General features: G+C 42.2%; 1 protein-coding gene across 1 annotated transcript; it reads right to left on the bottom strand.

Annotated features, from left to right (window-relative positions):
• Positions 1–5,428: 5,428 nt before the first annotated feature.
• On the bottom strand, positions 5,429–8,128 carry LOC143961487 (olfactory receptor 1468-like). The gene has a single exon (XM_077470784.1). The coding sequence runs from the start codon at positions 7,977–7,979 to the stop codon at positions 7,017–7,019; it is 963 nt and encodes a 320-aa protein (XP_077326910.1). The 5' UTR covers positions 7,980–8,128; the 3' UTR covers positions 5,429–7,016.
• Between the last annotated feature and the right edge of the window lie 2,703 nt (positions 8,129–10,831).

Here is a 10,831-nt window from a genome sequence, read left to right as displayed (position 1 = left end):
GTCCCTAGGAGCTGTTGTATGGCTCCCCTCTCCAGTGGTTGGTTGCTTCTCTGGTGGGTTCCCCCCGCCATTGCGCAACCCTACTGGTCACGAGACCTGGTTGTCTCGGGTTTTGACTGTTATTTTGGTGTGGCTATTCTTTCCCACACGCTACCACGCTTAGCAATAATGTGTTTCCCCAGGCCTATATCAGGCTCTGGGCTTTTCCTCTCTAATGTTTACTTTCTTTTGTTATGTTTTTTGTTTTTCTCCCTTATAGGTAGATCATTTTCCATGTCTTCTGCTCCTTCGGTCACTCAGGCTCCATTTATGCTTAAGATTAGCGTTCTCATGCTACACTTGTTATTATTGCACTGTACCTTGCTTTTTTGTTTCCCTGCTGTCGATATGAGGGCACCCCTGTTTTTTTGGCGCCAGTTGGATGAGTATTCCTTGAGAGTTTCCCTCTCTCCCCCTGCCACCACATTTGATCTCTTACCTATAGTTATTTCTCACGTTCCATGGCAATAACATGTGTCTCCCATAATGTTAAGGGTTTTAATTCACCCTCCAAACGGCGTAAAGCCTTTTCCTTTTATAAAAGTCTTGGAGCTAAAATCCTTCTACTCCAGGAAACCCATTTCTCCCACTCCTCCCACCCTAAATTTTTCCATAAAGATTTTCCCCAGGCCTTTTACTCGCTCCTCTCGTCCAAGACCAGGGGTGCCGCCATACTCCTCCACTCCTCCCTCCCGATGGAGGTTAAGCATGTATTTAGAGACCCCGACGGTCGTTATGTTATTGTTCAGGGCATTGTCCACAACAGAGAACTTACTATCGCCAGTGTTTATGCTCCCAATGAGGGCTCAGCCACTTTCTTTGGGTCATTTTTTGAGAAAATAGCGCAATACCATTCTTCTCACCTGCTCCTGGGTGGCGATTTTAATGCAGTAGCCAACGCCACTCTAGACCGTTCATCGACATCAACCACCTCTAGAGCTTTCCCGAAGTCGCTCTCCAGAGGTCTATGGGACCTGCAGCTTACTGACACCTGGAGAGCCCACAACATAGGCTGCAGGGAGTACACTTTTTTCTCCCACCCGCATATACTCCCACCCGCATATACTCCCACCCTACATATACTCCACTCCAATTATACTAGCTAATTCTTTAGAAGCTTCCATTCATCCCTGTGTTTGGTCGGACCATCAGGCTATTTCCTTCACCACGGGTTTTATTAGACTCGCCCCTACGCCCCATTCCTGGAGATTGAACGAATCTATTCTCTCGGATGCAGGTGTGGAAGCCCAGGTAGCTCAGTCTCTGGAGGAGTATTTTGCTTTGAATGCTCGCCCAGATTTACAGCCCTCGACTCTCTGGATGGCGCATAAAGCCGTCATTAGAGGGAGACTTATCAGTATTTCCGCAGCCCGTAACAAATCCAACAGACTTCGGATAGTGGAATTAACCAGAGAGTTAGATCACTTATACAAAGACTCATCCTCATTGCACTTGGACTCGACCAGGCGTGCCATAGACCAGAAGCGCCTGGAACTTGACTCCTTGTTGTCATCTAAGGTTGAGAAGACGCTTCGCTGGGCCAAGGCCCGCAGTTTGTTATTCAACAACTCTGCATCGACCTCCTTTGCTGGGAAGTTGTCTAACACACTTAGCCCGCCTCATGTCTACAGGCTGTCCAATAGTGAAGGTTTTGTATCGTCACATCCTAGGGAGGTCCTCAGGATCTTTGAGCAATTCTATTCGAAACTCCTTGAATCCCCCCACACTTTTCCTTCCCCCGTTGACCTGTCCTGGTTACATGACATCCCGCTTCCGACACTCTCCCCCTCACAAATGGAGGCACTGAATGCCCCCATCACGGTTCCTGAGATCTTAGGGGTTCTCAAGTCACTAAAATTGGGTTCTGCCCCTGGTCCGGACGGCTTTTCAGCTCTCTATTACAAGAAATTTTCCATGATTTTAGCCCCTAGAATGATGCAACTCTTCAACTCCATTTTGTTAGGCGATAGCTTCCCGGAGGAAATGCTGTTAGCTAACATGTCACTGATCCCTAAACCCAATAAAAATCACAATTTACCTCAAAATTTTCGGCCAATCTCGGTTATAAACAACGATATTAAAATATTTAGTAGAATCTTAGCCGACAGACTGGCAAAATTTATCCCTACCCTTATTTCCCCCTTTCAATCTGGTTTCATTCCACATCGCTTTATCACAGATAATATCCGCCTAGCCACCAACGTTATTCAAGATGCCAACCTGTTCTCCCGTAGGCTCCTCCTGCTGAGTTTAGACATACAAAAGGCGTTCGATAGTGTTACATGGAACTATTTAGACACACTTTTGCCACTCATGGGCTTTTGGGGCAGCTTTCTGACGGGTTTCCAAGCCCTTTACAACAATCCTAGGACTCGCATTAAGTTACCTGGCTGTAGCTCAGATTTCTTCCCCATAGGTAAGGGCACTAGACAGGGGTGCCCCCTTTCCCCCTTAATTTTTGCTTTAGCCCTAGAACCCCTGGCTATTGCCCTCCTAAGACATCCTGATATTACTGGTTACACTAAGGGAAACGAAATGTACAAATTTTGCATGTATGCTGATGATGTTTTGATGTTTATTACTAACCCTCATGTCTCTCTCCCCAATCTTTTCATGACACTGTCTCACTTTGCGAAAGTCTCTGGCCTTTCCATTAATATTTCCAAATCTGTAGCCCTCCCCATAGGCTTTATCCCAAATGAATTGGCCCTTATTAAACAAAACTACTCCTTTACTTGGGCTTCCTCCCATATTCCCTACTTAGGTGTGGGACTGCCCGGGAATTTCGAGGACCTCTTTAGGGTCAATTATCCCCCACTGATTAGCAAACTTAAAAACACCCTTAAAAGCTGGCTCTCATTACGTATCCCCTTTATAGGACGAATCACGGCCCTCAAAATGGTTATCCTACCTAGGTTGCTGTATCTATTTCGCTCTCTACCGGTTAAGCTCTCCAAATGTTTTCTCCTTGACCTTCAGTCTCATTTCAACAGATTTATCTGGAACAATAAAGCTCCCAGGTTTGCCAGGGGGGTACTTTACAGATCTATGAAAAATGGGGGTTTGGGGGTACCCCAAATTTGGTTGTACTACCTTTCCTGCAGATTTACTCAACAAGCACAGTGGTCGATCCCTAATTCTAGAGTCCCCTGGGTGAAGTTTGAGAGTGACTCGATCGCTCCATTCTTCCTCCCTGGACTTATGTGGTCAACTAATCGTCCTCACTCGACGCTAAACACCCGTAATACTATAGTGGCGGATTGCCTCCTACTGTGGCACCGCTTTAAGCAGAAATACGACCTTGTCCTGGGTGGCTCTATGGGCGCCTCCTTCCTGGGTGACCCTAGGTTCCCCCTGGCTTACCTCCATCCTGAATCTTTTGGTATGTGGGTCCACTGTGGGCTTACCCAGCTGAAGGACTTTGTGTCGGGCTCTGGCTTTGTTCCTTTTTCGACACTGCAGGCCCAACACCAACTCCCGGATTCTGAATGTTTTAGATACCTGCAGATCCGCCACTTCTTTCTCTCCCGTTATGGACTCCGTCCCCAGGCACAGCTCACTATCTTTGAAGACGTATGCTTTAATTTCCCACGTCAAAGAGGATTGATCTCTCTGATATATAAGGCCCTGGAGGGACATTCGGATGGTCATTCTCTGCGTTATAGAACGCGCTGGGAGGAGGAATTGGCGCTGGAGGCAGGAGTGGTGGATTGGGAGGAAGGTTGGAACAATATGCGCAAATGCACCAGATCCCTAACTGTTAGGGAGACGGCCATCAAAGTTCTCACCAGGTGGTACTACACCCCGGTACGATTGCGCCAGATTTATCCCCTTACATCCCCCAACTGTTTTAGAGGGTGTAATCACCCCGGCACTTTTATTCACATTTTTTGGGACTGTGACTTAATTCGCCCTGTCTGGCAGGAGGTCCTGAGACTGATGGACGGGTTCGCTGGCCGAGCACTGTCCCTCTCTTATCACCACTGTCTTCTCTTCCAAACCCCGCCTGACACTCCTAAACACTTTGTGCGGTTGGTGCACTCTATGTGCGTCGCTGTACTATGGACTATTGCACTTCACTGGAAATCCCAGTCGATACCATTAGCACAGGTTCTCTCACGTGTTGATCAGGTGATGTTGTCTGAAAAGATCTTTCACACTTTACATGATACGGAACAAATTTATGACCTTAAATGGAACCCATGGTTCCTATTTCACTTATTGAAGTGATCGCACCTTCGGTTTTTTCATGCAGCTTTTCTTTATTCTTTTGCTCTCTATTTGCATCTTTTCCTCTTCTCCCTTTGTTTCTTTCTGTTCTTTTTCCCCTCTTTCTCTTTCATGTTCCTTCTTTTGTATTTTGGCTATGATGGTCAGCTCATTGAACGTGTTAGTCTCCTTTCCTTCTCTAACCTGTGGTTGGATGTGAGACCCATACTGTTTATCTGTAATTGGTGGTTTGTCCTGCAGTGTTCTGCTATTTGTTTATCACCTGTCTGTAACCTTATCATCCAACTACTTTTGCTAATGTTGAAATTTGATTCATTTTGCTGACTCTGTATTTCTGTTATTGTCTTTAATAAAACCCTTTTTGAAAACAAAAAAAAAAACAGCCATTTTTAAAACTTTTGTTTGCATTGATTCATGTTCCCTGGGGCAGGACCCAGGTCCCCAAACACTTTTTATGGCAATAACTTGCATATAAGCCTTTAAAATTGGCTCTTTTGATTTTTTATGTTCATGTCCCATAGAGTCTGGTGCAAAGTGCAAACCGAACTGGGGGGGGGGGGTATTCGCTCATCCTTACTCCTCAACAATATGGACAATTATGGAATTTCATACCTGAAACTATATTCCATTTTTGGATTCAAGTAAAGTTCCTGTTTCTCTAGTTAGATTTAAGAGCCATTGGTTGCATGCTAAGCTAATTTCCATAGGCATATATAGATTTAGCAAAAGCTTTAAAAGCACATGACTGTTAAGCAATACAAATATGTAATAATACTTAACAATTGTGGCTTTCATTTATCTGCAATCAGACACCAAACACAAATAATGGAACTATAATGATCCTAATATTGGTGGGGCCAAATGTACAGAGCAGGCTGTATTAATATACTGTAGAGATATTATGACTTTTTTTTTACAATTAAAAGTTAAAACACTAGCAGCAAATTCTATAAAAAATGATGGTGCCCAAAACTCTATTTTATTTTTTTTAAAGAAAATCTATTTGTTTTATTCAATAGAAACAATACAATATTTGGTAAGATTTATTTTCAGTAAAATAATGCAATAGACAACTTGAACTGTGAATAAATAATACAGATCACTATATTGGGAAAGTGAGGATCCACATGAGAAGATGTGCGGGGGGGGGGGGGGGGAAGTGGCCCCTAATCAAATTTACATCACCAAAGCAATCAGGGAGCTCAGACAGTCTAACAAATGTGCATAAATCATAAATCATGCCTGCATAGCTTGAAGTTCGAAGTGGAATTTGAAACATTAGTAAACCATGGTCTCACAAGAGGTTCCCTTGTTCCTGAATTCCCGCCAACAATTTCTCAATAGATATGAATAGATGGGTGCAAGACTGGATATACGATTGCATTGGTATTGATGCATTCTTTCCATAGATTCAGAAGGATGCTAAATCGGTTGCGGTTGCCTTTTGTTGTGTGATAAGTCTGTAATGGTCTGTTGGTCTGCCACTGTAAGCATTTTATCCATAAAAGTGGCCCATTTATAGTGAAATTGTAAGGGCTTCTGGTTGTTAGAGGATACCAGGTCCAGTTTCTCTAACTTGAGGAGGTTAAATAGATCATATTTTAAGTCTTAACAGTAGGAGGAAGGGAGGAAGTCCACTGTTTGAGGATTGTTCTTCTGGCTGCCATGTAGTAGGTAGAGAACCAGGCCTTGTTATATTGTAGAAGTTTAGCCTGAGACTTGGGTAGGTCTTGGTTGGGAGCATCGAATGATCTGAGTAGTAGGAGGAAAATGTTCTTGTGAGAGTGGATTCCTGTGTTCGTTGGCACTAAGCCCTTGTACACACGGTCGGAGATTCCGACGGAATGTTTCCGATCGGAGCGCTTTGTCGGATATTCCAACTGTGTGTGGTCTGCATCGGACTGTTTCCGTCGGAACATCCGACGGACCAACTTTTTCAACTTGCCGGTAAAATTTTCCGACAAAATGCTCCTATCGGACATACTCCGATCATGTGTAGCCTACTCCGACGGACAAAGTGCCACGCATGCTCAGATCAAATTCCTAGACCAAAGCTACTAGACCTGTCTACTAGCCTGAACAAAGTCCCGTCGTAATGAAATAACGCCATCACGTTATGTACAATCGGATTTTCCGACAACTTAGTCCGACCGTGTGTATGCAACATCACTTCCGGACCTCTTCCGGAATTAATCCGTCGGAATTACTCAGACGGATTTGGTTGTCGGAATCTCTGACCGTGTGTACAAGGGCTTAGAGTTCAACTTGGTTCCAATAGCACCAAATGAAGGGACAGGACCAAAGCCTGTGTAATAGAAAAGTTTTGTGACTATTGCACAGTGGGCAATGAGAGGTCAGGGAGTTCTTTGGACTTCAGGTGCGGGATGTAGGCCCGGTGGAGAATTTTAAACTTAAAAAATGTGTTTGTTACAAAAGTGCACATGGTATTGTAGCCTGCTAGGATAGTGATATGCACCTCTGGGGATTGTGAGTTTTTTTTTCCAAGCGGTAGAAGTGATGGAGTGGGCTGGTGTCATACAGGCTGGTGTCATACAGAAGGAGTTCAAAGGCTTGTATAGGTTGGAGATTTTTGTGGCGGTTTTTCTCAATAGTGAAGTTTTAAAATGAACACTTCTAGGACACATGTAAAATTCTATTTTAAAGCGTTTGTAATGTTTTATATAATAATTTTGGTAATTTAAAATCATTAGATTCTTATTTGATCATATTTTACATGCCCGAGTCAGTTAAGAACAATTTTTATTTCTAAAGAAAGTCACAAACCAAAGTTTGTGAAAGGAACTTTTTAAGACATTTTTAAGGTTTTTGTTCCTTAAAGTGTATATAACTGGATTTATCAATGGGGTGGCTACAATATAGGATAATGATAACAATTTTGTAATATTCCCTGACTGTCCTCCACTGGGTACCAAATAAGCAAAAGCTAGGTTTCCATAATAAATACAGACAACAGTCAAGTGAGAACTGCATGTAGAGAAAACCTGTTTCCTTCCTGTAATAGATGGGATTTTAAGAATGGCAACAATGATAATAATATAAGATAGAATGATAATGATAAATGGAACTACACCAAATAAAAAAGTCAACAATGTTGCTTTTAGTTCAATAATTGCTGTATTGGAGCAAGAAAGTTTAAGAATTGGAATAAGATCACAGAAATAGTGATCAACAATGTTGGGACCACAAAATTGCAATTGAGCTACGCTTAATGTATGTATCAGCATAGTTAAAAAACTTAAAGCCCAACAGGAAATAATCAAAATACAGCAACAGCGGGGGTTCATTATCAAACTGTAATGTAATGGTTTACAGATGGCTAAATACCTGTCATAAGACATATCAGTTAGAAAAAGACAAGCCAATGTTAATGTAGCACCACAGAAACAAAACTGGGTGAGGCAATCAGAAAATGGCATTATGGTATCATTCATCAAAACTGTTCGGAACATGTTAGGAAGAATATCAGTTGCTTGTATGATATCCGACATAGCGAGCTGGGAGAGGAAGAAGTACATGGGAGACTGGAGGGTCTTACTGTAGGACACCAATGTGATGATCAGGAGGTTTGCACATAGTGTAACACAATAAAGCATAAGGAAAATAAAAAACACCAAAAATTTAACATTGTGTGGGGTCTGAAATCCTAAGAGGTGAATTGAAGAAATTCTGGTCATATTTTTCTCCTCCATAACCTGAAGACAGAGTATCAAAATGAACGTATAACATTTGTGAAGCAGCTTCAAAAATAATGTGAAGAGATTAAAGTAAAGAGAGAAAGGATGGTCAAAATCCTAGAAAACTGTGAATGCTGGTCCTTTAAATGCTTTTCTGATCATGCTGGGTACAGCGGCTTTTATAAAGAAACAGAGTGAAAAGCATTGAGCCACAAGGGATCCATGCTCAGTGATATGCTCTTGGGATTTATTACCATTAATATTTAGAGAAAACATTTATAAGGTTAGAGATGTGAGATTAGCAATAAGCAATTTAAAAAGCATTCTAGGGGGATTATACAGATAAAGACAAGTTTTTTTTCTCCAATTATCTTGGACTATAATGCATACGTACATCAATCTAATCATTTCACAGTGGCACAATGTATATTAACAATACTATATATATATATATATATATATATATATATATATATATATATATATATATATATATATATATATATATATATATATATATATATATATATATATATATATATATATATATATATTATTATTATTATTATTATTATTATTTATAATAATACAAAATTCCAGATCCCTCTTTCAGTCTTTGCAAGTACCACTGAGTATATACTGCTTGCCACTGATATAAATTTACATTATATACAGTCTGTACATGATTTACTTATAACATAGCTAAGAAACAGCAATAACAAACAGTGCAATCTGTACTATGAGATCGTGTTAAGATACCATACATACATAGTTTCATAATTATTTAGGTTAAAAAAGAAAGTTTCCTTCCAATTTTAACTTTCCCAAACCCATTCACTAGGAAAAAATAACAGTTTGTATTTAGTGGAAGGATAAGCTATTGGCCACATTGAACATAAGGCAGTAAGATTAATAATATATGTAGATTAAAATTACAATACTAGGCTTAGTGATCATAATTTGGATACCAGTAGTGCACATCAAACACAAGGCTGAATCCCACCCACCAGGCCATTTCAGGTGGACCTTGCACCTCCCCTGCAGCTTTGTCAAGCCCCTTGTCCCCTTCCCCAGCTTGTCTCAGGAGGCAGCAACAGAGACGAGGACAGAACTGCCCTGCCACATCCTGTGTGCTTCTCCATACAGCTGTGGCGAGGCTCATCTCTTCACTCCAACCCCCCCCCCCCCCGGCCTCAGCAGTAAGCAGCAGAGAGAAGGACAGAACTCCTCCTATAGATCCTGCACCTCTCTGTGCAGCCAGAGCATTCCCTCATCTGTGTCTACCCTGGGCTCAGCATTCAGCAGAATCTGGCAGCTGACTCCTGCCGTCCTCTTGCTCTCCTACAGACCATGCACTTTCTGCTTCTCAGCTCTGCCACGGTTCTTCCAAGCAGCACAAGGTAAGAGGGGTTGCACTGTGTTGTAAGGGAGGGTGGGAGACTCTTGAATTTTGATGTTGGGGGGTACTCTTGACAGCTGATGTAAGGGGGAGGGATTGGGGCGCTCTGGACATTTAGTCTTACAAATGCAACTGGCCCTTTGAGGGTAACCATAATGCTGATGCAGCCAGTATTGAAATTGAATTTGACACCCCTGCATTAGTGAGATTATCAAGTCTTTTTTGTTTTACTCTATTATAGATTTTCTAATTACCACATATTGTGGCAAGATATTAAACAGTACAACCAAATATGTGATCAAAAACCCCTTTTGTTAATTATGATGACAAAACATCACTAGCCCTCGCTGAAAGGACTTTAGATGTTGTGCCATGGATATATGACTTTCAATAAATTGAATTTAAAGATTCCACTCGGGTAACAATCACCAGGCTCTGTTCTGTCTCCCACACAGCTCCACCCCAGCCTCTCAGTGAGGCAACTCCCCCCGGCATCAGTGGCAATGGTCCCAGCAGGGATGAGCGCCAAGAGCTCACCCTAAAAGTCTCACCCTAAAATCATCAAAGAAGCCCTGGCCCGGGTCCCTCCCAAGATGGCATCTACTACATCCAAAGGGAAAGCTTCCCAATGCCATCCCCCTTTAAAAGAGCCAATACACAGAGGAGCCACATACAGGGACAAGGGATGCTCTAGCTGCTCAGGGACAATCCCTGGATGATTTTTCCTCACATCACTTGCTTGCAATCAATTTAAGGCCACTTTGGATGAGATTACCAATTGCCTCTCCTGTGAGATCCATGATCTGGGCTACCACATTGATGAAGTAGAATCCCGTGCTGGAAACTTTTAAACCATGCTCCGATGCCATGATGAGGAACTTTGAGAACCACTCCTGCCATTCTAGCTTGCAGATTTGAGGTCTCCCAGAATCTACCTTGGATTTGCAATGGAGAGAGCTCTTGAATCTATTCCAAGAGCTCTCTTCAGCCATACCAATAGACCATCTTGAATTGGATTATGTCCACTGACAACTGACACACTGCACTTCAGATGGCTCACTCAGGGACATTATTGCTCAACTGCACTTTTTCACATTAAGGAACAGCTTCTCAAAACTGCATGTGAAAAGGACTCCCTGATACTTCAAGGCCACCAATAGCAGCTGCTTCGGCAGGGCCATCTTCAATATTGATTGGACTGGGCAAACATTTTCTTGCCCCCCCCCAATCATTTTTGCTCTCCATCAGCTCTGAGACATACAATAAATAGCAGCTAGACTCAAAATCAGTTCACTGAATCATATCAGGCAGTGATTGCGATTGGTTGCCAGTCATTACAGCATATCATTACCACATACTAACTGGTTGCTAGAGGTTGCAGCACACATTAGGGGTCACTGATTAGTTGCTAGAGGTTACAGCACATGATTTCTGTTTGTTGATTGGTTGCTAGAGAATATTGTACATC

Source organism: Lithobates pipiens, unplaced genomic scaffold (assembly GCF_037356315.1).
Source record: "Lithobates pipiens isolate NorthernLeopardFrog02 unplaced genomic scaffold, aLitPip1_a1.2 Scaffold_8, whole genome shotgun sequence".
Taxonomy (NCBI): domain Eukaryota; kingdom Metazoa; phylum Chordata; class Amphibia; order Anura; family Ranidae; genus Lithobates; species Lithobates pipiens.
Note: the sequence above shows the minus strand (reverse complement) of the source record. Positions and strands in the feature narration are given on the sequence as shown.

Coding starts and splice junctions, on each gene's coding strand:
- LOC143961487 (XM_077470784.1), bottom strand. CDS start 7,979: ATGGAGGAGAAAAATATGACCAGAATTTCTTCAATTCACCTCTTAGGA.